We start from the raw sequence: 25,855 nt of genomic DNA, 5'->3' as shown, positions 1-25,855 counted from the left end.
ATGAGGATTGAGTATTTAGACAGTAAAGGGATGTGTGTTGAGTAATGAACCATTGAAAAGATGAGAAATGTAATGAAGTAATGAAGCATTGAAGAGATAAGAGTTGAGTAATAAAGCATTGAAAATATAACTGAGTAAAGAAGCATTAAAGATATGAATTGAGTAATAAAGCATTGAAGAGATAAGAGTTGAGTAATAAAGCATTGAGAAGATAAGAATTGAATAACAAAGCATTGAGAAGATAATTGAGTAAAGAAGCATTAAAGAAATGAGAGTTGAGTAATAAAGCACTGAGGAGATATGACTTAAGTAATGAAGCATTGAAGAGATAAGAGTTGAGTAATAAAACATTGAGAAGATAAGTGTTGAGGAATAAAGCACTGAGGAGATATGACTTGAGTAATGAAGCATTGAAGAGATATGAGTTGAGTAATGAAGCATTGAGAAGATAATTGAGTAAAAAAAGCAATAAAGAGATAAGAGTTGAGTAATGAAGCATTGAGAAGATAATTGGGTAAAGACGCATTAAAGAGATAAGAGTTAAGTAGTGAAGCATTGAGAAGATAATTGAGTAAAAAAGCAATAAAGAGATAAGAGTTGAGTAATGAAGCACTGAGGAGATATGATTTGAGTAAGGAAGCATTGAAGAGATAAGAGTTGAGTAATAAAGTACTGAGGAGATATGACTTGAGTAATGAAGTATTGAAGAGATAAGAGTTGAGTAATAAAGCATTGAGAAGATAAGAGTTGAGTAATTAAGCATTGAGAAGATAAGAGTTGAGTAATGAAGCATTGAGAAGATAAGAGTTGAGTAATGAAGCATTGAGAAGATAAGAGTTGAGTAATTAAGCATTGAGAAGATAAGAGTTGAGTAATTAAGCATTGAGAAGATTAGAGTTGAGTAATTAAGCATTCAGAAGATAAGAGTTGAGTAATTAAGCATTGAGAAGATAAGAGTTCAGTAATAAAACATTGAGAAGATAAGAGTTGAGTAATAAAGCATTGAGAAGATAAGAGTTGAGTAATTAAGCATTGAGAAGATAAGAGTTGAGTAATGAAGCATTGAGAAGATAAGAGTTGAGTAATGAAGCATTGAGAAGATAAGAGTTGAGTAATTAAGCATTGAGAAGATAAGAGTTGAATAACAAAGCATTGAAGAGATAAGAGTCGAGTAATAAAGCATTGATGAGATGAGTTGTGTAATGAAGCATTGAGAAGATACTTGAGTAAAGAAGCATTAAAGATATAAAAGTTGAGTAATGAAGCACTGATTAGATAAGAGTTGAGTAATAAAGCATTGAGAAGATAATTGAGTAAAGAAGCATTAGAGAGATAAGAGTCGATTAATAAAGCACTGAGGAGATATGACTTGAGCAATTAAGTATTGAAAAGTTAAGAGTTGAGTAATGAAGCATTGAGAATATAAGAGTTGAGTAATTAAGCATTGAGCTTTATGGACTGGTTTAGGCACTGAAAAGGTAAAGGTTGAGGATGGAGTAATAGGGTGTTAAGGAAATGAAGTTTGATTAATGGAGTGTTGAAGAGATAGGGATACTATTTGATCATTTTAATAGGGCGTTTTTGAGGTTAGAGCATTGAGTAACAGGGTGCTGAGGAGATGAAAATAATTGATCATTTTCATCAGTTTATTCTCATTAGGTGGATTAATTTGTTTTACTTTTAATGACATTTAGGTAAAAATATGAAAAATTCTAAAAGGTTCACACACTTTTAAGCACCACAGTATAATACATATTTTACCATTTCATGATTGTAAGGAAATGGAGAGAAAATCGTCTAGAGCTCCTTTAATAACTGATTAAATTCTTTTCTTCAGTAATCAGCATTTCCTTGCACTTTTCTACCTCCTTAACCCATGGCAAATTACCCACAGGACTGTTCAGGAAGGAAAAGTGAGATTAATAATTCATAGTTGCTGTAATATTTATAAACATAATACAGATGTCAAAGTCAAAATGTGGAATTAGCTGTGAAGGTTTAAAAAATGAAATAAAATAAAAAAATAGAGTGTCAGGTAGAATTACTTTTGATTTTGAACTCTTAATAACATCATTATTACAATTTTGGTGTGGAATAAAGATTAATTATTGAGACACTGCAAAAACATGACCAAAGCCTTTTGTGTTTTTTTTTTTTTTTATTAACTTTTATTTCTGCAATTTCTATGAATTATAAAAGAGCAAGGCACAGCTTTAAAGAGTACAGGACAGATGTGCTTTTGTTTTAATGCATGAACACCAAGAATGTGCAGATGAAGGTTATTGCTAGGAAAAAAATATTTTTAATGTTTTATTTTTTTTTTGTATATAGTTTATCCATCAGAAAAGCAATGGAAGATATTCCATTCCATTCCATAGATATTTTTGTAGGGTATTCTTCCATTTTTGTTTTTTTTTTAAGTTTGCTTTGCTAACACTGTCTGAACTTTTAACGGTGCAGTATGATTTGGTTTAATTTGAGTTTGTAGACTCCTTTATGATTGGCTGAATGGTTCACATTGGTTTTAAATTACGTATTATTACTTATTAACAATTATTGTCAATTTGTTTCCTTTCTAAAATTGTAGCTGAGCCATTTTACCCCACTCACTCAGACTCTTATCCCCTATAACTACCCACCAAAAAGACAGCATGGGCAACTGTGCTGTCTCTCGGACTCCGGCTGCTGATGGCAAAGCAGCATAACCAAGCATTCAAATGTAAATGATTGATCCGTGGGTGATTGTTCCCTAGTCTTAGTCTCTTAAACTCTTTTCATCTTATTGATTCTAGAAACACCTGGCATTTCCCTTTAATGATACATTCGTAGCAATACCTGCATTTGTAGCACATGGAAAAAGGTTCTCTATACTGTAAGCCTGGATAAGTTGAATTTACCTTATAAAAGTTAAGTATTTGGGACTGAAAACTTGGGTTAGCATTAATTAAAACATCAAGTTATTATAACTAAAGAAGAACTGGATTTATTAATTATTATTTATTAAGGTAGCCCAGGGGGAATCACTACACACTGATGGTGAGTGTCTGTCAGAAACTGTTGGACACACCCAGTATGCAAATATATTGTAACAGAAGCCAATGGAAAAGAAGCTGCCAATGGTAACAGACTAAAATTCAAAATAGTTGAGCATTGTTTAGAAATATCCAATTTTATGTAAAATATACTTATTTATAACATGAGTTTAAACAACTTCTGGGTTTACAGTGCAGACTCTTTCGATTCTCTATGTAATCAAATACATAATTAATAATTACATCAAAAGAGCACAGAAAAATGAATGCGAAAGCTGAAAGAAGGCATCAGCAGATCAGAGCTGGTAGAGCATGAACCCAGAGAAGGTATGCATGTTGGACAAAATGCTGGCCGCCACTTGGAATCCCTTGGGCAGGCTGATGTACACGATGTCGCCCTGCATCAGGACCAGAGTGGCCGAGTTAGAGGCGTAATCTTCATTATCTCCGGCGTCCTGCCACTCCCAGATCAGCAGCACCTCCTCGTTGTTCCGGTAGAGACTCGCACCGATGGTAGCCTTGGCCACCCAGCTGTAGGTGGTGAAGGTGAAAAAGTAAACGCCCTTCACTGGAGCGGTGAATACGCCTGCAGAGAAACCATACAAACATATAATATTACCTTCTGCCATACTTCACACTGTAACTGTCACACCCTAGCCTGTGTCTGTTTTGATGAGTAAAAAGTTTCGCAACTTTCAGCATTTGTTTTTTTTAAGTAAATTTAATTTCAGATCAATTTAAGTAACTTCAACTCGGTTTCATACCTTTTAATACTTAAAGCAGCACTAGGTAGGACTAGGCGCTGCAGGGAGGTAACTCCCTGCAGCGCTGCATTGAGGTGTAATAGGAGAAAAAAGGGGCTCTCATGTCTGTGCCGGAGCTCCTCTGAGCTCAAACCAGACTCTGTAAGTTTTCCGAGGCGGCCGCGATCAACGTTTGCGAGAACTGCGAACTGCTTTCCGACCTTTAGTTCTAACAGTTCAACAAGGACTACTGGTTCATTCTTTACAAACTAACATACAGACAGATACTGGCAGAAGCTGGAAAGAGACCGAATATGTCTGTGAAAGCCAAAAAACGAAAAAAAAAGAAACTAATCCACCTGAAACATTTATTACACTCTACAACTGTAGGGGGAGCCCCCGAGCACAAAATCTCAATCCTACCTAGTGGAGCTTTAAATGTTACATAGAGTAAATAAGTGAACTGAACTTCAGTCAATCCTTTCTTTTGGTAAACTTTACTTACTTTATTTTTGCTGAATCAATCTTTACTTTTAGTAACCTTTACTTAATTTCTGCATACAATATTACCTAATTACAATTAATTAATTTATACAATATTACTCAAATAATTTATGATGCATATTATGATTCCTGCAATTTAAATATTTATTAGTTAAAACACACATTCAATTAGTAACATAATCTTAAAGATTTATTTTGTAAACAGACCAAGTCTTACTGTCTCAACAAATGGATGGCATGTAATACATTATTTTTAGTATACTAGTATAAAGAATGTATTACATGCCATCCATGTGTTGAGACAGTGTAACATGAGTGTTTTAACTAAACATATTTTTAAATCATTAAATTTTAATATATTATGTATCATACATTATTTGAGTAATATTGTATAAATTAAGTAATTGTAATTAGGTAAACGGCTGAAAACACTTGCTTCATTCTTTACTGGCAAAGTGGCAGCCATCAGCAACCAGTTTACTGATGCACAATGTAACAGTCCTACTACATCCTCTACTGCCCGGTGTCCCTCCACCGAAGGCGTTGCTTTCTCCTCGTTCACTCCTCTCACTGAGAACAAGACACTGGCTCTCCTAACACGTAGCCGTCCTACTACGTGTTCGCTTGACCCAATTCCTTCAAACCTACTGCAAACTATCGCACCTGCAATCATTCCGGCTATTACTCACACGATCAATGCCTCTTTAACTTCTGGTGTATTCCCGACTGCTTTCAAACAAGCACATGTGACACCACTGCTTAAAAAGCCTTCTCTCAACCCCGCCCAGGTTGACAACTACAGACCGGTCTCACTGCTACCCTTTCTCTCTAAATCACTAGAAAGAGCAGTTCTAAATCAGGTCTCTGGCTTCCTCTCCCAGAATGACCTTCTGCAGAACGCAGCAGCACGTCTGGTCTTCAACCAGCCAAAACGGGCACATGTCACCCCGCTGCTCATTGAGCTCCATTGGCTACCAGTTGATGCTCGCATCAAATTCAAAGCTCTTACTATCGCCTACAAGGTGATGACAGAACAGGCTCCTTCCTACCTGCACTCGCTCCTGAAGGCTTACGCTACCTCCCGGCCGCTGCGCTCCTCCAATGAACGTCGCCTCGCTTTGCCAAACACTCACACAAAGCAATCCAGACTGTTCTCATACAGAGTTCCCCAATGGTGGAACAAACTACCTTCTACTACCAGATCAGGAGAATCTCTCGCTATCTTTAAGAAACTCCTGAAGACAGAGCTCTTCAAAGAGCACTTACTCTCTTAACACCTCTAACACACTAACTACTTCTAACCCCATTTCCTTCTTCCCCTCCTTCACTCCTCTATCCTATTATTCCCCTTTGACCTCCTTTTATCCCTATCCAAAGATGTTTTACCTTTAAACTTATTTTACATTGTACTTGACTATTGTAAGTCGTTTTGGACAAAAGCGTCTGCCAAATGTAATGTAATGTAATGTAATGTAAAGGTAATATTATATACAGAAATTAAGTAAAGGTTACTAAAAGAAAGGGTTGATTGAGCAAAAATAAATAAAGTAAAGTTTACTAAAAGAAAGAATTGACTGAAGTTCATGTCACTTTTTTACTCTATGTAACATTTAAGTCTTGAAACCGAGTTGAAGTTACTTAAATTTAACCGAAATTAAATGTACTTAAAAAAAAAAGCAAATTTAGAAAGTTGCGAAACTTTTAAATTAGGTAATTTTTTTCATGTTTTTTCAGTGCATGTGCTCCTGTCCTGTCCTTGTGTTCCCAGCCATGTTTAGCCCCTTTAGCCCAGTGTGTCTCCCCGTAACCCCGTCCCCTTGTTACTTCGACAGGTGTGTCTTGTCTGTACCTGTGTATAAATACCCCATGTGTTCTTTGTTCTTTCTTGTGTTTGACCCTCTTTTTTATGTAAGATCTCGTCTTTGTATTTTGAACCTGTCTTAGTAGAACCCTTTTTTTTTTTTTTTTGATTTCTCTTTGTTTGATCCTCAATCCTGCTGTTTTGTAAAAGTTTACTTTCTGGATTGTTTTATTTCGTTTAGGTTTTTTTTTCTTTTTGTTTATTTTGCTTGTTCTTGTGAGTTTATTAGCCTATTGGTAATCCTTTTACCTCCCTAGTGTTTTTTCTTTGTTTATTATTTGAGATAAGGACAATAAACTAGCCCTGCATTTGAATCCTGTCTCAGATTTTAGAAATATTGGTTTAAGTTTATAAGTGTTTAAGTAATTAACTCTTGACAAGTTCAGCACAGCTGTTAACTGAAAGCCTGAATTCCAGATGACTCTACCTCATAAAACTGACTGAGAAAATCATGAAGATGCAAAGCTGTCATCTTAGCAAGAGATGCTACTTTGAAAAATCTAGAACATAAAACATATTTTGTTTTGTTGTGACTTAGAACAACATTTGCGAAATTACAGTTAATATATGTTTTTTCTGTACTTCTGTTTATTATTAGTTAAATCCAACTAGAGAAGACTTTACAATCTAAACATGTTATTCCACATTATATTTACTGTTATTAAAAAAATGATGCATTAAATGCATTATGAATTAAATACATATGACAAAAACTGATCAGTTATCACCTAATAATTCAAATAATATAACAACAAATTTGGTTGTTGTTATTATTATTATTCTTATTATTATTATTCTTATTATTATTATTATTGGTAACACTTTAATTTAAGGAACACAAAGTAGGCACTTATTAATGTCTTAATATTTGCCTAATAAGCCCATGAATGATTTATTCACTACTTATTAGCCTTTATTCTGTGTTATTAAGTGTTATTGGTGCTCAGTTAGTGGTCTGTGATTGATTAAATGTTTATTCAGTTCTTTTAAGTGTCTAATCGGTGATGAACAGATCCTCACTTTAGAATATGGTGCACATCCTGGTCTATTAGTGACTTATTAACCCCTTATTAACTCAATAAACTCCAGCACAGCCATAACCTTACCAAACTCACATAGATTGAACTGCAGCCAATTACACACTAATAACATGTAGAATTAGCTAATAGCTAATGCTTAATAATCTGCTTAACAGGGTGCTGACATAACTGTTTATTGTGCTCTATAAGAACAAATACAGCCGTTATTAATTATTTACACATAACAGACCCCAAATTAAGAACCAAAAACACAGAATAAAGGTGTCACGTCTGGTGCTGTTAGCTCCTCTGTCCCTTCCACACCCAGCTCTAACGGAGGTTCTCAGGTCAACAACTACATTACCCAGAATGCACCACCCGCTGACATCACGCACTCACCTGATCACGTGACACCTCACCTGCTTCCTCCAGGAAGTCCTGAATACTGATTACTGGCACTATAAAAGAGCACTGCACACAAACACCCACGCCGTGTATTGTAGGTTCTCCTCTTTACAAAGCGTTACTTATCTCTTGTCTCAGTTTATCTTGTGTATGACCTTGCCTTTGTTTTCTCGACGCCGATTATTGCCTTGCCTCTGATATTGGATTGCTTGTGTATTACCTGGACTGTGTTTTCACTACTGCCTCTTGGATTACCTCTGACATTGGATCTCTCGTGTATGAACTCTGGACTGTCTCTCGTTTATGGTATGGTTTTGTCTACATTGCTCTGGTTTCTGGTGATTAACTGTTTTCTGTATCAACCACGTATTACATCTGTTTATTTTTATAATAAACATATATTTTTATCAGTATCTGCACGTGTCTGCAATTCTGTGCTCATCATGACAAAAGGCTAATAAGTAGTGAATATATCATTTAGAAATGTCTAATTAAGGCTTTATTAAGCAAATAATAATAAGACATTAATAAGTGCCTAATTTGTGTTCCTTAAAATAAAGTGTTACCTTATTATTATTATTATTGGGTCCTGTGTTTTTAATTTTTTCTATTGAAAGCACTTCTTACGATGGTGGCCCTGTATTAAAAAAAAAAAAAAACTTTACGTTTTAATAGAGATTTTTAGCAGCAGTTAATATAAACCTTAGATAACCCAAACCCTCCTAGTCTGTTAGCAGAACAAGACATTACCCACATATTGTTTTTATTGCAATATATTATTACTGTTGCGATTCATTGCTCTCAGGGGGTGATTTTCTTGGCAGGGGTGCAGATTTCGGCACGCTTTCAAAATAAAAGTTTCTTTTAAAACTTATTAAAAAATGTCTGCATTTTCTATGGTATCATTTTTGGGAGTGAACAATCCACCTATTTCTGATCCACCTACTTCTCCCCCAATTTCTCTCCCAATGTTATGCATTATGGGTAAAGCTCACCTGTCTGTGGGTTGTAGGCATTGCCAATGTTGGTGATGACACGGCGGTGTCTGAGGATGGTGTTAGAGGAGAAGGGTCCTATTATTCCTATTCCCTCACCCTTAACGTCAGAGGGCACCAGAGCCGCGGTGAAGGCCACTTTTTTCACTACAAACACACACATACACACACACACACACACACACACAAAACACACACACATCATGAAACAAACACATGCTCATCATGCACCAGGTATACACTGCCTGGCCAAAAAAAAAAGTCTCCATCTGGATTTAAGTAAGTAAATGATGTGGGGTTGGTTGATGCTGCAGTTGGTCTGCAGGTCTAGGTTCAGCAACAGTATGTGCTGAAAGAATGAGGTCAGCTGACTACCTGAATATACTGAATATAGAACAGTGATTTAGGAAGCATGAGATCATCACTGGTGATGCTACAACACAAGGTGGGTGAAGACTAGCACATGCCTCCTCCAATACATGTGAGATCAGCCACCACCTCTTTTCGAACTGCTGCTGATGCTGTAGCATTTCCGAGTAGCATCACAGCGCTAATGCTCGGAGGAAAGTGCAGCGACTCGGTTCCGATACATCAGCTCACAGACGCAGCCTTGTGCTGAGCCACATCACCCCTTTAGGAGCGATGAGGGGAAAGAGCGCCATCTACTGTACCCACCCAGAGAGAGCAAGGCCAATCTTTTTGTGCTCTTTTGGGGCTCCGGCAGCTGATGGCAAGCTGCATGACCTGGATTCAAACCTGAACCTGAATCTCCTGAACATAGTGGCAGCACTTGTTAAGGGTTACAGAAGGAAGACTAGGATAGAAAAAAGATAGATTGAATTAGCTAATGTTCAGACAAACAAGCAAATGTTAAAGCTAAGTTACCTCAGCTAAACATACTATACTATCCTAGTACGGTAAAGCTCGTCAAAACTCAGCTGTGAGAAAACTGATACCGAGTGTGATAAGTAATGCTTAACACTTTATTTAATTTAGTATATGCAAGTAGAGTATAAGAATACACTTGAACCTACAGTATGTGTTTATTGGCTTCAAGCCAGTCCCTCCCACCCTCTCACATCTGCCAAGGGCTGGGGCTGACATTTTTGACATTTCAGTTTTTATGTCTTTAGTAAGAAATTCTAAAATAGGTTGAGGTCAGGTGACGCATTTTGCTATTTCAGAACATTCAGAATTTACTTTTATATACCCTTCAGAATTTATACTGACATCACTTAATCAATAAACACTAGTAAACCAGCTCCATTCGTAACCATTCGTGCCCATGCTATAACACTGCCACCACCATGTTTAACAGATTACTGCTTTATGTAGTATTTGTATTTGGACTTTGAATTATGAACCCGCTTCTCTCCATACTAAGTTTAACGCTATTTCATTTTTAAAAGAACTATAGTTTTTCTGCACAGCTGAACCTGAAAGGGTTTAAAACAACACACCAAGTTCAACAGAGCACATTTTAAAGCTTTGTCAAAATAAACCTGAAATTTTAAGATTGCAAGAGAACCAGAGGAACCAGTAGAGGACATGTACCAGCAGTAGACTTCTGTAACTTGCAGAAGTGCCCAGCTGAATGTGAATGAGTTTAGCTGCTGGTGATTCTCTCGCAGAGTTATAGTTTAACTCTAATCAGATCCACCTGATTGAGCTGGAGGCTTGATGAACTGAATAACGTGTAATAAATTAGAAGTTAAGGAATTAAAAATGCTCAGTGAAAGGGTGCCATACCAAACAGTGTGAAGCCTTTAATTATAGAAATACACCATGGTGAGAATAAATCACTGCAAAGTAATGCAAAATGTTCACTAACCATCTTTTAAACACAACAGTGTCACTTTAAAGCGACACTCTGTGAGTTTAGGAGATTTGGGGATTTGGAGACCTCTCTGGTGAAAATGTGTAACTGCATAGAGCATGTGGAAGAGTACTTTTAATGCAGGTTACTGTAAATAAATTGTTGTGTGGAATTCTGTGCATTTGAAATGAAATATTGTTCAAATGTAGAGAGCAATTACATCCAACAAACCTACCAGACCACAGGAATGATACTGCTTTTGGTTAACTGACCTCCAGTTCTGTCAAATTAATGGAAATTTACTGGCTGAATTTAATTTTTCATGAGGTAAAAAGTGAGCCCTAGATTGAAAAAGCTATTAAATTTATTAAATCTGATGTTTTAATCATTAATATAGCAAAAAACAACTAATTTATATGTAAAGATAGAGTGGAATAAAGCCATTTTGAGCAGAGAATGAAGCCACGCCCCCTCTGTGCATGTAATTACTAGTCTTTGTAGTCATATAGGCCCTATTTTAGTGATCTATAGGCTAGTCGCTAACCTTTGCGCTGTGCAGCTTAATTAATGGTGTGCTAGTATAGTTACTTTACTATCGTAACGATGGGAAAAGTATGCTTTGTGTGGATTAAAACTTGCACAAAATGCATGTACTAATTTTCTTTTTAATTAATTAATATTAAGTGTGTTTTGGGCGTAAGGTGCAATAAACCAATCAGCGTGTCACTCTCCATTCCCTTTAAGAGTCAGGTGTGCTCTGATTTTTTAGGATTGCCATTTCATCGCCACAGCTACCTGGACGTGTCCAGTGATTCTCGGCAGAGGAAACAATAATTAATTAATTAATTGCAATAAAAACACAAAACTCATTATTTAAAAGTACTTACATCTCCCTCAACTGCTGACTTGTCACAGATAGTAGGTACAGATTCCTCCTTCAGAAGAAGTCTGCTGGCTAATCCTGCTGTGCACTGTTCTCAACCAAAATCACATTTCTTCAAAATGGCAATTTCTTCAACTGATCTTGTGGGTGGGGTTCTGGTGGGGGTTAATAGGTAAGGGGGTGGTGCCAGGGTGGTTCTACGCAGGTTTTACTTGTTGCAACATCACAATAAGGAAGCCATCCAAATAAATCATAGAAACAAATGATTCCTGACACCAAATTCTTTCAGCTGATTAACAGAAAATTAATTAATGGTTTTCTATATATATATATATATATTTTTTTATAGGTGCAGTCAAGATGCAAGTGGAAATACAAAAGCTTGCAAATAGTGAGTTTTGCTAAATATGTTATTACTTAAATAATATTTTAATATAATAAGTTAATGCAAGTTATTTTAATTTTTTTCATAGCAAAAAGTGATACACAATTAATTTCGTTTCATTTAGATTAATTAACCACAGAACACAAGTAAATGATTATATTATGCTCAATTTCCCACAAATACAATAATTCATATTTGATCCAGTGCTAATACCACTGATTAGTCAATACCAGTATTGGGTGTAACATAGCCCAAAGTACCATAACTACAGTAATTTACTTTAGTACTTTTTCTTGCAACTACATTAGAATTACTGATTGTGTTACTCATATGTGTCTGTAAAAGAAACACTAATTGCTGCTTTCAAAACAGAAAATGAATCTGGATAAAAATCTGTGCCTGTCTGTGTTGGTAGTCGGCCTGTGCTACAAGAGACACCTGACAGCAGAACTTTGAAGGGGAATATTTGAGCTGCAGTAGTTTCTGAGTTTTCAAACAGCATCAGCCATGTGTAATTTTAATCAGCATAACTGACTGCCTGCTCGGAGTAGAGGCAGGAAGAGTGACAGGCCTTTAAAGTGAGGCTGTTTCTGTGTAAATAAAGCAGTGGAAGACGTATTAAGATCTCCAGCTAGTCTAGATGTGGACAGCTTTTACAGAATAGTGTAGAAGTAATTGTGATTTCATGTTGCACAAGTTATAGCCTAAGATTTTGCAACAATAAAACTGAAACACCTGGTTTTAGACCACAATAATTTATTGTGGTGATGGACAGTTCTGGTGGAAACAGGAGAGTTGAGGTGCATATTGAATTCTGCCATGATTTGGGCAGCTGGGGTTTTATGTTTTTTGTATACAATCCGGGTTAGCACCCGAACATCCATTTCGGACAGCTTCCTCTTACAGCGTCCACAGTTAATCCTGTTGGATGTGGTTGGTCCTTCTTGGCGGTATGCTGACATTACCTTGGATACCGTGGCTCTTGATACATCACAAAGACTTGCTGTCTTGGTCACAGATGCTCCAGCAAGACGTGCACCAACAATTTGTCCTCTTTTGAACTCTGGTATGTCACTTATAATGTTGTGTGCATTGCAATATTTAGAGCAGAACTGTGCTCTTACCCTGCTACACTGTAAAAAGTGTAGCCCTGCTCAAATTAAAAAAATTGATGTCCATTTGTTGCATCTAAACTATTTGACTTCACTCAATCTAAATAAAGTCAATTGTTACAACCTGATTATTTTATTTTGACATAAACCATATTACTTCACTCGACCCAATATTAATTATTCACCTTGATCCAAGTTAAATTCTTTACATTTCAGTTTCGGAACCAAACTAATACATTTAAATTGAACCGAACTTAAAAAAAAAAACATGGCAGCATATTCAGAAGTTGCAGAAGTTACTGTGGCGTGGAAGAGAACGGATTACCAGCGAGATTCGTTTCAGTGCTCTCTTGCTCTTTTTATTTTGCTCTGATGAGGACATTAAGAGCTGGATTTACATGGGATTCCACTTTTGAAAGTGAAACTAACTACAGGTCCAACGCAGCTAACCCCACTCCCACACACAGAAAACACACAAAGGGTGAGGCACTTACACAAAACAACCACATAACTGATAACTACATGAATAATACTAGAACAGTGATAATAAAACATGACATGAAACTCTGGGATAAACAGTAACATAAACACGCAGAAATACACCCACTTCCCCCAACAGGGTGAGCTCCCATAATTCCTTCCGCCCCCCCTCCAGTCCCGACGCCACAATGGGCCCTTTTCACATTTCCGGGTTTGGAATGCGGAAGTAAAAAATAGCAGGGTAAACAACGCGTGTAGAACGTATAGACGAAATGGAGCAGCATAGGAAATGCAACTGCAGCGAGCCTTTCTGCTCAAACAGCAAACGCAAACAACCAAACCTGAGTTTCCACGACTTTCCAAATGTCACACGTTTACGCGGTAAATAGATAAGAGCAATTAGGAGAGAGGAAAATGCCACATATACGGTTCTGCGCGGCAGTACATATGCGTGTAGCCAGCACTTCAGGCCGGATGAGCTATATGTCAAAGCGGGAGGGAACAGAGCCAGGAATCAGTTTCACCACGATTCGCCTGGAATAATTTTGGGAGTCGATATGAAAACCGCCTGACACCCTACGAGAGGGCAAGTACTCGTCTCGGTTTGAACACTGAAGCTGCCATGGGACAGAGAGACGAGGAGGACCTGAAGCTATGCTAACCGAGCCAAGCACGATTACTGCCGTCCACCGTCTCCTGGTGAGTAATTTTACAACTCTTATATCCATTTACACAATAAATACACAAGCCAGCTACCTAAATATCCATTTGAATAATTAATAATTACCTGAGTAATAGTCTCAAGACAGGATACCTACCAAAATAACATTGGAGATACAATATATACTGAATAACCGTATAAACTTACAATTCATAACTGAATAATGTCTTAATATGATATAATTATTTGGATAAAGTCTTAATATGCAATATTTACTTGAATAAAGTTTAAACTTACAATTAATACCTGAATAAAGTCTAAATATGCTATACTTATTTAAATAAAGTCTTAATATGCAATACTTACCTGAATAAAGTCTACACCTACAATTCGTACCTGAATAAAGTTTAAAATTGAAATACTTATTTGAAGTCTAACTTGCCTAAATAAAGGCTAAATATTCAATATTTACCTAAATAAAGGGTCAATTTGGCATGTTTACCTGAATTACTGACTTGTGTCCGAGATATCATTTGTTGTTTAAAAACTTTCCAAGCACAAGTATGGTTTATGTATTATACCAAAGAATACCAGTATTTGTTAGCTAAACATAGCACAGTAAAATATACCAGTTTACCTAATTAATAATTGGTGTACAATATAGGTCAATTCAGAGTTTGACTTAAATTTTGTCAGATTATCTGTCAATATAAAACTAAGCTAATGTCTTTTTCCCCCCTTTTGTCGCAGGCAAAGTGGACGCTGCAGCTGCACGAATAAGGGAGCTGGAGCAAAAAGTGATTGAGCTGGAGAATTAAATAAAACAGCTTGCAGACCAACCTAGGCTTAACCATTTCTGCTCAACTAAAGAAGAGTTCCACTTTTTCCACACAATTTCCCTTGACTCAGTACAAAATTCTGTCTAAATATTTTAGCTTTAACTTACCATGTGAGCTTCATTTGTTTTTTGTATTTTTAGATTTTTTTAATTTGAGTGTTTTATAAATATAATAAATGAAATACATTTTAATCCTCTTGTCCCAGATGCTTTGTATTTGTTTTATCTGTAGACAAAGTCATAAATGATTTGGTTACGACTGTATTCACTAGGCATACCATTGCAGAAAATACAATATTCTAAATATACAGTTTAAACAATATAGCTAGTTGTCAGAAATTATGCATTTTTTGAAGCACAACCAAAATGTTATGTTTACCCAAAATATCCTGATTTTTAAAGTTAATTCAAATGTAAAATAGTTCCATGACACCCAATACAAATAGATTGATTCAGTAAACAAAATGTCAATGAACTGAAATGTTTTCTTGCTTGTTGCTGGCTCTGCGCTACATAAAAAGACAATTCAAGCAAAGAATACAAGTTTATTTAGAAAATTCCATATTTCCACAAAAAACAAACTATAACAGAACATGCTGCTGGGAGAGAGACTGTTTTAAAGCCCATGGTGCTTTAATGGGCAATCTGATAAAGCAGAGCAATAGTATGATTGGAAAAGGCCTTCCCCGCAACACTTGCACGATGTCTTTATTACCTCCACAGGATCTGGGTGGTATGAAGTCACCTGTAATGCAAAGCACAGACATACTGTCAGCTCTGAGAAACATTTTTTAAACGGTACAAAAAGCACCAAATGTTCATATCTATATTTAAGCCATTCACAATTACTACTACATCTTTAACCTCTTGGCTGACCCTAAACAATCTACCTGAATAAGTTAACCTCCTAAAAACCAAGCAAAAATTTAATATGATGGACAAATTAACACTTGACCTTCACATTCTACAAGTGGTTGGTATATCTGCTTCACTACAGACGACTAACTTTGGCCACTGGCTTAACCTACCTAGTGGGAAGCTAGCAACACATAGAATCATCTTAGGCTTACCTGAACTGTTTCACCTACGTACAAGATAACTAGGGTTAAATGTGGTTTAATATTTTTTTTTTCTCCCTGTCGATTAACTTTCCTAAACCACCTGCACTGTGTTTGAAACTGTATATACAAGGGTAAAACAGTTCTGTCTTCTATCCAACTCAAAGCCTTAAACATCAGATCCTGGGCAGTAGCTACAGTAATTGTTAAAACAGAAAAGAAAACATTAACTAAACAGCTACTTAGCATTACTTGACGTACTGTTGTCTATCTAAGTTAGCAAGCTCGCTAGTTAGCGGTAGCTAACCTAACTGAATTGGAAGCCTCGCTAACTTGTATAAAAATAACTACTTACCCTCAAAATTAAAGATGTATTCCTCGACAAAAAGCTTGTAATCCTTTTCAACCTTCGATATTTTCGCTACTGATACCTCATCTATAATCAGTGAGATGTCGGAGAAAGAAATCAATAGAAGTTTGTGCAGAGACAGCAGTGAACTCCATTCTAGCGCCGCTGTGTTTACCCTGCTAAACCAAACCGGAAACACGTCATCAAGCTCTGTGAAAAGGGCCCATACCAAGCATGCGTTGCTATCTCGCGAGCGCGTTCAGGCACTTTCTCCCTCTCTCATTCTCTCTCTCGCGAGCGCGTTCAGGCACTTTCTCCCTCTCTCATTCTCTCTCTCGCGAGCGCGTTCAGGCACTTTCTCCCTCTCTCATTCTCTCTCTCGCGAGCGCGTTCAGGCACTTTCTCCCTCTCTCATTCTCTCTCTCGCGAGCGCGTTCAGGCACTTTCTCCCTCTCTCATTCTCTCTCTCGCGAGCGCGTTCAGGCACTTTCTCCCTCTCTCATTCTCTCTCTCGCGAGCGCGTTCAGGCACTTTCTCCCTCTCTCATTCTCTCTCTCGCGAGCGCGTTCAGGCACTTTCTCCCTCTCTCCCTCAGTGCTCTGAAGCACTTCTCTACAACTTCTCCCGTGCTCCACAGTGCGCATGCGCAATTCATGTTTGATTCAAATTAAAAATATTACATCCTTATCTCTTTTCTTCGAGTATGATTTCAGTGGAACCAAAACATTTGGTTTATTTCCTTCAGAATTGTAATTAATTTAGTCTGAATCAAAATTGACACATCAAAATTCAAAAAGGTTGAGTTTCACAATAAAGTCAATAATTGTACTATGTGTTCAATCATATTTATTAGCTTGAATGAACAGCTCCATGCTTCACTTTTTACAGTGTAATTGAACCGTCACACTCTGCTCTTACTGGTGCAATAATGTGCAATTAATGAAGATTGGCCACCAGGCTGCTCCAATTTAGCCATGAAACCTCCCACACTAAAATGACAGGTGTTTCAGTTTCATTGTCCAACCCCTGCATGTTGTTATTCAATTCATCTTTTTCCTATTCCTTCTTTCTACTCTTATTTCTCTGCTCTTATCTCTCTTATCCTGCAGTTTTTGAGATAACCACACCATTCCAGCTCTGGACTGCTCAATCAGATCTGCAGTTGCAGGTTTGTATAAACCTTTTTGAATGGGTGTACAGTTTCTGCATAGAATAAGACTCTTTATCGACCCTGGTGAAAAAAATAATATATATTTAATTGTACTGAAAGTATGCTGTTTAGATTTATGTACTTACTTAAAATATATTAAGAGTGCATTAATATTATGCTTTTATCAAATGTTTGAAAGTAAACTTTGATCATACTTTTTAGAAGACTTTAAGTTTAATGTAATTCAAAATACTTCTAAAATACTAATCCAAATACGCTTTTTCATGTTTTATTCTTTTTAAACAAAAAAATCAAGCGGTTCAGTTTGGTTTGATGGCTTGTGATCTTCCTCTTGATTATATTCCAGAGGTTTTCGATTCGGTTAAATCAAAGCAATTTATTTCTAAGTGGTCTCATTTATATATATATATATATATATATATATATATATATATATATATATCACTAAAATTGGGTCCTATATTTTTACTACAATATTTTTACACTCGCATTGTGTTTTTTCTTAGAGATAAATAGGCTTGTACATGATGTGCACATTTATAGTAACTCATTTTTCATATTATTGGTCTGCTTTTGTGTTGAGCGTTTCCTCAGCAGGGCTGAACGCTGGACCCTATCATCAGGGACCCTCGGTGTGGAGGAAATGAACCCCTCTGAATATCCTAATGTATCCAAATGCATGTTTTTATTAGGGAAGGCTATTTTTGTTTTTAGTAGAGGAGGATCATTGTTCTGTCTGGTCTTTGTATTAAGGCTGTTAGACTGCCCCCTGCGCTGCTGTCAGAATGCAGCCTGGTGTCTGGTGTGGGTGAGGGGGTGGTGGACGCAGTGTGGAATTTAAACTACGGTGCTTCTGCTGGCAGCGGTGGAGGACAGGCATTAAAAGAATAACAGCAAATGCCATTTAAATGTTGATTTGTCAGCGGTGAGAGATTGTGGCTGAGAAATGGAAATGTGAATCATGATGGTATGATGATATTAGAAAATACATGTTTCTGGATCAGAGCAGTTCCAGACGTTTCTTGAGCTGTGAGCTGTAAAGGCCTGTAAAATGTAATACCTACAGCAAATTTACAGTAAATTTAAGACAATTTAAGATCTTATTACCCGGATTTTAATATAGGACAGTTTAAGACTTTTTAAGGACCTGCAGGAACCCTGGTAAACTAATGCTTTGTTAACATCATCTACTTATCATTAGTTAAAAGTATATTAAAGAAAGTTATTTTAAATTATACCACAGTTAGTTCTGACCCTGCAATGTGATTGGCTGAGAGATGTTTTATGAGTGACATTATCAGCCAGTAATGCACTGTAACCGAAGCTCTTTATGTATTAATCCGCCACATACAGTACAGGTAACCTAGCAACGATGCAGCGCTTACAAGCCAAACAGAGCAGCTACGAACAGACCTGCTATGGAACTATTTTAACTCGCTGAGTGTTTATAACTAAACAGATCATATTTTCTCATCCTCTTTAACTCAAAATCTTTCAATGAACAGCGATAATGGAACTGTGGTACAATCTCAATAAAACACTCGAGGTTCCTGCTATAATGTGTAATATTGGCACTGCTGTATTGCTCCACAGCACTCAGTCTGTAGCCTCGTGCCTTAAACCGCAGCACTGCAGTGCCAGTATTACACATTATAGCACGAACCTTGAGTGTATTATTGCTTAAGTGTTACCGTTTACAGAGTATTTTTTAAACCTGGTCCTGGAGGCACCCTACTCTGCACATGTATAGTGTAGTGTAGTATGGTCTAATCTAGTGTTTTTTTTTTGTTCTCAACACATCTGATTTAACTAATCAGCTCGTTAACAAGCTCTTAGACAGATGCAAATGTGCAGGACAAGGTGTGGCGAGGCCAGGATTGAGAAACTCAGCTGCAAAAAGGATCTCAGAATAAAAAGCACTAAAAAGCAGATGCTACAGGCTATTACTGTAAAAGACAACGTGATGTAGGAACGAAAGCAATAGTCAACTTTACCTTGACACATTTTTTTCACCTCCTCGATGCGACTATACAGGTCTCCTATATAGTCTAAATCTTGCAATTTTTGCTGTCTCTGTTGCTGCTGCTGCGTCGCAGCATTCACGTTCAGCAGATGTGCTGCCAGCACCACCATCACCAGCTTCATCTTCATCATCGTAATCTTGGTTACCATCTCAGTGCGTGTGTGTGTGTGCAGCGAGAAGGTGTGTGAGTGTGTGTTTTATACCATCGCTTTGAAAACTGCAAGTCACCGCTGGCCTAATGACGAGCATTGCACCATCATGATGCACAAGAGTCCTGTAGTCCTAAAGAAGGAAGCCGTTAGTGCTGCATCACTGTCCTGCGCAGATGTCGCAGTCATACTTACTGGTGCAGATCACCAGATTACCTCCAAAGACGAAAGATGCTATCAGTAACGTTCAAAAACGGTCGAGTGTTTGCACAAGAGATGCATAAACATACATTGTTCAAGCCTTGAAAAGAAAGTACATCATATATTAAAATGCTTAGTATCACAGGACAAGAACTTGTATTGGGTCCCATGACTTTTGCCATGCGCCATGGATGCAAAAAAAAAATGCTGTATACAGTATTGACCTGTTTGGTATGAGAACTAGGCCTCTATTATTAAACGTGGATCAAATTTATTACCTGTTATTACTTACAGATTCTGAGGCTGGTAACTAGGGCTGCACGATATATCGTTTAAGCATCGTCGTCACAGGACGTGCAATGTCACTTAAAGGCATTTAAATCAAACACGTTATTTTGCAATGTTTTAATTCTTTGACACAAGAAGTAGATACACAGTGCTGTCTCTGTGTCTGTGTGAGTGACAGGCTGCTGCTGCCTGAGAAGCACGAAGGGGAGGGGGAGCGCAAATGGCCACAATTCACGTGGTTGGGAACGGGCTTGTAAACATGAGCACGTGTTGAAAGCTGTGCGCCTCAGTCCGGCACAGTTTTGCAGCGCAGATATTTCCAGTTACAGCTGAATTCATGCTTTTAATACCAGAAAAACAAACACTCTTATTTACCTTTTAAAAAGTAATTTAAATGCCTGATTAAAGGGCCGATTACTGTTGTTTTGCTGTTCTGTTTTCCTCGGGTTTTGTGTGCTCGGCGCTGACTCAGGTCTTGATTGGTCTGGACGTGAGAGAGCACCAAGTGGACGCAGGGCTGGTGATGTCATGGTAATAATGTGTTTAATATAGTCGAAAAAAAAAGAACATTTGCAATGTAATTTTTTTTCCAATATCGTGCATCGTGATCACGCTTAAGTTTTCGTGAAATATTTAATTTTTTTCATACCTTGTCCAAGGCATTGCAAGGCTATTTGACGCTTTTCGGCAGCAGAGATCCTTTATCCCATGTTGCTTGAAACCTGTGGCCTGCATAATAATGTGGAACATCCTTCTTAAGTAGTTTTCCTTTAATTGGGCTCACTTTAACTGGCAAACAAATTATCACAGGTGTCTGAGATTGATATCAGTGATCCAAAAAGCTTTACGAGAATTAAACTACAAGAGATTTTTATTAAGAATAAAAAAATTATCTTTATGACACTTAAATCCAATTTGCGTAATAATAAAAAAAAATGCGGTGTAATTTGTAGAATTTGTAAACTGTACCATTAAAATCAGCCTTTATGTCAAGCGAGGTCACGTACTGATGTTTTTAGGGCTATTTTTTCTTCTCTAGGCTCAGATACATCTGGGATGGACCACCAATGCAAAATATGCACTGTGTTCAGAAGAATCAATATTTCAGATCTTTTTTGGAAGAACTGGATCCAGTGTTCTCTGGACTAAATATATACATAGAGTATGCTGCCTTCAAAAAAACATTTACGCATTTTTCAACAAGACAATGTAAAACCACATACTGCACACATTACAAAGGCATAGCAACAGTGGATATAAATAATAACAAATGAAACACTTAATCGCTTAATATCCTCTGTGCCAAAATATCTTTTAGATCTTGTGTTCAGGCCCTGTTTTGTTTCTCTCTTGTCTCCGCACTGGCCCCGCCTTCTCATTAGTGTTCCCACCTGTGTCTCATTTGTAACCCAGCCCTCTTGTTACTTTCCTCAGGTGTTCCTTGTCTGTGTTTTATATATATATATATATATATATATATATATATATATATATATATATATATATATATATATATATATATCCCATGTTTTCCTTTGTTCTCTTCCATGCTTTTAACCTCTATCCTGCCTTCTTTGATCCTTCTTTGATCCTTGTATATATTTAGTCTTGATTTTGTTTGTTTTCTAGTCTTTGCATTTTTCACTTATTTGTTATTTAGAAAGAAATATAGGTTGAGTTTGCATTCTTGCGTCCAAATCTGGATCATTACCCCAGCTCTTTATGGAATGTGTTGTAGGGCTGAAATGCAGGGATGTATGTATATTAATACATAAATGTTGTTGACCAAACGGAATATGAAATATGTTGAGTTCAAACTGTCTGCAATCAAATAAAAATGAAAGGAAAATGTTAGAAATATTTCAATAGTGTCCAAACTTGTTTTCTGATTTTCTGTACATATTTTTTTGGAACCACTGAATAACTTTTTGTGTTATTCATTCTGATCTTTATTTTAAAATGTCTTACGTAAATAATATGTTGATAGGGGTGAGGCCATGACCTCAAGAAGCTTTAATGTGGGCCTGATTAGTTGGATAAATATTTAAACCATATTTAAACCTTATTAGAGTCAGTTATACACAAAACAAGGTCGTAACAGAAATGCAAACACAGGCAAGGAATAGTTATTTGTAAAGTGGGTAAACCGAACAATAATCGGCGAGGTGTGTGTGGAGTGAAGGTGTAATTATACTAAGGTGAACAGGTGAAATCGATACTCAGGTGATTGACCTCCTGTTAGTGTCATATGCAGCGCCCTGTGATCATGTGATGGATTGATGTTAGTGAGGTTCCTTCTGGGTATTGTAGTCTTAAGGCTGGAGATTGCAAGTAGAGCTTAGTGTGGGATGACAATTTATAAGCTCAATAATGATGCGTTTTTTTTTAAAATTAAATATATGTATTATACACTTACATTATATACATAATTGCTCCAAATTGTTGCTCCAAATGTCTTGCGACCTTTAATCTAAAATCTCATAGCAACCCAATAATAAAAAAAACATGGTGCACTCTAGGTGCAAACTCTAATGCCAATGTTTCATTTTAATAGCATTTAATAGCATTTAATAATAAAAGCCCTTATGATGTGTTTTGGTAGATGGATGGCATAAGTGTGAGACCTTAGCCTGCTGAGATTCTGAGAGTCCACAGAGTTTAAAGCCATGGCCAAGTCATCATACTTGCAAATACGTGTCATTAGCATATGATTTAAGGACACCTTCTCAGCAGAGTTTACACAGTCGAGTCACAATGTTATGACTCACTCCAGACTTGGAGGTTGGTGGTTGGATCCATTTTTCTAAGGGGTCCCCAAATGCCTTGAAACAGCCCAGACTATACCTTAGAACGCCATTGCTCTAGTAGTTTTCCAACCTCTTTCAGCACCATGGACAGCAATTGACTTCTTTTTAAGGTGGCATCGGCATCCTGCATTCCTTTGAGGAAGAAATGAACCATTGTGTAAAGGACCTGAACCCTCCATTAACCCCCTAAATACCACTGGATCCTCTGAATTTCAAGACTGTTTAAGGGTAGTAATTAGAAAAATGCTAACTTTAAGCTAATGCTTAACTGACGTCACAGCACAAAGGCTGGAAATTACCCCGGACTGGATTCTGCAGTACACCAGCGAACTCACGGATTATGATTAAAGCATTTAAACAGGTGAAAACTCTTTCAGTAATGTTGAGCTGTGTAGTCTGTGTTAGAGTTTTAAAAGGCAGATAATAAAAGAAAGTGTCTCTCAGTTCACTTCTCTGCAGGTTTAGTGTTTAATTACAGTCATTAGTTTATACTAATTACAACACCTGACCCAAATCATCAACTAACAACTACTTAATCAACCAATCAACTAACTACCTGCCCTCACTGAGGCGACAACCAACCAGAAACATCTATTTATTTTACTGCATAATAAAGAGGGTAAATGTTAAAATGTGTTACAGCTGGTTCTGGAGTATCACTGTCCTGTTTTAGTGATTTTATGCTATGACACTCTCAGCTCTCCTCAGTAAGGGCAGTTAGTTCATTGGGGTTTGCTGGTGTTGCGACGAAAACAGTCCCCGGCTGATCTCTGCAGCTGCGCTGGGAGGTCAGTTCACTCCAGTGCTGTAGCATTAGCTTAAAGTTAGCATTTTTTTCATTACGACTCTTAAACAATCTCATAATTCAGAGGATCCAAATGTTCAGGAGTAAAATTTACACAGAATAAAACCTACAGAGGTCTGAACAGATTTATTTACCACAGAATGTGATAGAGGTGGGTTTTTGAAAAGCCTATTAATTTTTCTCATAGGGAAAAAAAACGCTTAGACACAGAAAACGTACAAGGACTACAGAATGACGCACAACTTTAGGGGTACCGATAGCGATACTGCATGTAGTTCCAAAATCAGCATCTGAAAACCTTGAATGAGCTCATCCACTCTTGTTAGCAGGTAGAAATCACACAGGAACTTTGACCACGTACTTAGGAAGTTCCTGGGTCTAAGGATTTATAATGCAACAATGGTCCAAAAGGATAAGGCTAAGTTCAGACCACTTCTTGAGGAGATTTTCTTGCACTATTTTATCTTTTTATCAACATGTTTTTGCTGATTTTCCTTCATACTGAAAGGATAAGGTTGCTAGTAGCTAATATATGGCAGTGGTGATCTTGAAGCTTGAAGAGGGAGAACTGTGAAAGAGCTCTTTCACTCAGGGCAGCAGGTAGGAGTCACACAGAGTGCATGTACACAGGCAGTTCCTGGGGCTGAGGTGCTAATTCCCTTTCATACTGCAACAACAGCTTTAAGGGTGCTTTCACACCGTGGTCCTAACCAAGGTTCATGCGTTGCTACATTGTATATATTTGGTCCGCTTATTTTTGTTTCACACTGCAGTTTAGGGAGTGCACCAAAAACCTTTGTTTGATACTCCTACATCCTTTAATCATCACTTACGTATCGATGCGTTTTCCCTAACCTGACACTGATTAGCTCCGCCTCTGAATGGAAGTAAACAATGTAAAGGGCAGTTAGCGGACTTTAAATATAATGCGCCGCGTCGTCCGGCTTAAACACTGTGTATACACTACAAGCTTGTGAGACTGACAAGGCGTGGCCTGGACAAAGTGGGTGGGACTAGGACACGCTGGACGTCCAACTCCGCCTTCCTGCAGGCTGCAGTCATTAGTAGATGGTTATTTTTCTTTTTCTGCTGCCGTTGCTGAGCAACATCTGCTCAGCTTCCTGTAACTCAGGGATGTCCAAACTACGGCCCGCGGGCCATTTTGCGGCCCGTTCCTTTTTTGGAGCTGCCCGCAAGGTATTTTAGAAATAGAATGCAAGTTGGCCCGCTGTTAAGCAGGTTTTTATAATGTGAGTGTGAAGTTTGAACGCTGGGTGTCAGAAACGGGCCAAAGAGTCTAAAAGCGGAGAGGGTGCACATTTCTAGCGCAGAAAAACAGGCAAAAGAGTCTAAAAGCGGAGATAGTGCGCATTTCTAGCGCAGAAAAACGGGGTAAAAGAGTCTAAAAGCGGAGAGAGTGTGCATTTCTAGCGCAGAAAATCGGGGCAAAGAGTCTAAAAGCAGAGAGGGTGCGCATTTCTAGCGCAGAAAAACGGGGCAAAGAGTCTAAAAGTTGCCGTAATTAAGGAGTTTAATATTAAGAGACATCATGAAATTAAACATCTTAGTTTAAACACAACTCTGTCAAAGATAAAGATAGTAAGTCAAGTAAAATGGTGTGTAAATGAAATAATCAGGAAAAAAGTATTATTTAAAGTGGTATATTTCCTTATTTGTTTTATTACAGAGTGTGGCCCGTGACTTCAAATATTTTTCTCTTTCTGGCCCCCCCAAAAAAAAGTTTGGACACCCCTGCTGTAATTGGTCCAAAATTTTGAATCATACAGAAAAGCGCTTTCACACTGCAGGCGAACTGGACCATGGTTCAGAAGATCCGGACCGAGACTACCACTCTTGGTCAGACCAAAATCTGGCCCTTTGGTCCGGACCGTGGTTCGCGGCCCCTTTCACACCTGCTACTTTGGTTCGGACCGAACTGAAAAGTCCAAAAGTCCGGACCAAACGAGGCAGGTGAGAAATCACCCTAAAGCTCCAAAGGACAAGGGTTGGTTCAGGTCACTTCTCAATGAGATTTGATTTCTCTATTTTACCATAATTAGTGTGTTCATGTGCAGGTTCTCAGCAACTTCCATGTATGAGGAGGATCAGGAGTAGTGGGGTCTAGTTGTTGCTTCTTCCATGTGCTCCTTCTTCCAGATCTTCCAGATATATCAGATCTAGAAGAAGAAACATTACGTGGATGCCTGGTTAAACGTCTCTTTGAGGACGATGCGAAGATTGGAAGCAGGAAGCAAATTATGGGGGGATTA

The 25,855-nt window shown here is 37.5% G+C and overlaps 1 protein-coding gene and 2 long non-coding RNA genes across 3 annotated transcripts; 1 reads left to right on the top strand and 2 right to left on the bottom strand.

The window, feature by feature from the left end:
* Positions 1–2,402: 2,402 nt before the first annotated feature.
* Positions 2,403–19,521, bottom strand: LOC103025648 (complement C1q-like protein 2). The gene is made up of 3 exons (XM_022677941.2): positions 19,307–19,521; positions 8,560–8,706; positions 2,403–3,618 (listed from the first exon to the last, which is right to left on the bottom strand). Exons 1-3 carry the CDS (start codon positions 19,482–19,484, stop codon positions 3,329–3,331), a joined length of 615 nt encoding a protein of 204 aa, XP_022533662.2. The 5' UTR covers positions 19,485–19,521; the 3' UTR covers positions 2,403–3,328.
* LOC125803854 (uncharacterized) lies at positions 13,426–14,936 on the top strand. Its single transcript, XR_007440200.1, has 2 exons — positions 13,426–13,934; positions 14,647–14,936. It is a non-coding gene; the product is annotated as an uncharacterized LOC125803854 (long non-coding RNA).
* Positions 15,266–16,368, bottom strand: LOC111189679 (uncharacterized). Its single transcript, XR_002648843.2, has 2 exons — positions 16,148–16,368; positions 15,266–15,479 (listed from the first exon to the last, which is right to left on the bottom strand). It is a non-coding gene; the product is annotated as an uncharacterized LOC111189679 (long non-coding RNA).
* Positions 19,522–25,855: the final 6,334 nt, after the last annotated feature.

This window comes from Astyanax mexicanus, chromosome 8, assembly GCF_023375975.1.
Source record: "Astyanax mexicanus isolate ESR-SI-001 chromosome 8, AstMex3_surface, whole genome shotgun sequence".
In the NCBI taxonomy this organism is placed as follows: Eukaryota; Metazoa; Chordata; class Actinopteri; order Characiformes; family Acestrorhamphidae; genus Astyanax; species Astyanax mexicanus.
The sequence above is the reverse complement of the archived record's forward strand: the minus strand, read 5'-3'. Positions and strand labels throughout refer to the sequence as shown.

Excerpts from the sequence above, each read along its gene's own strand:
- LOC103025648 (XM_022677941.2), bottom strand. The coding sequence starts at position 19,484 with ATGGTAACCAAGATTACGATGATGAAGATGAAGCTGGTGATGGTGGTG. Across the intron at positions 8,707-19,306 it reads GGTGAAAAAAATGTGTCAAG|TGAAAAAAGTGGCCTTCACC; the intron begins GTAAAGTTGACT and ends GTGTGTTTGTAG. Across the intron at positions 3,619-8,559 it reads TGCCTACAACCCACAGACAG|GCGTATTCACCGCTCCAGTG; the intron begins GTGAGCTTTACC and ends GTTTCTCTGCAG.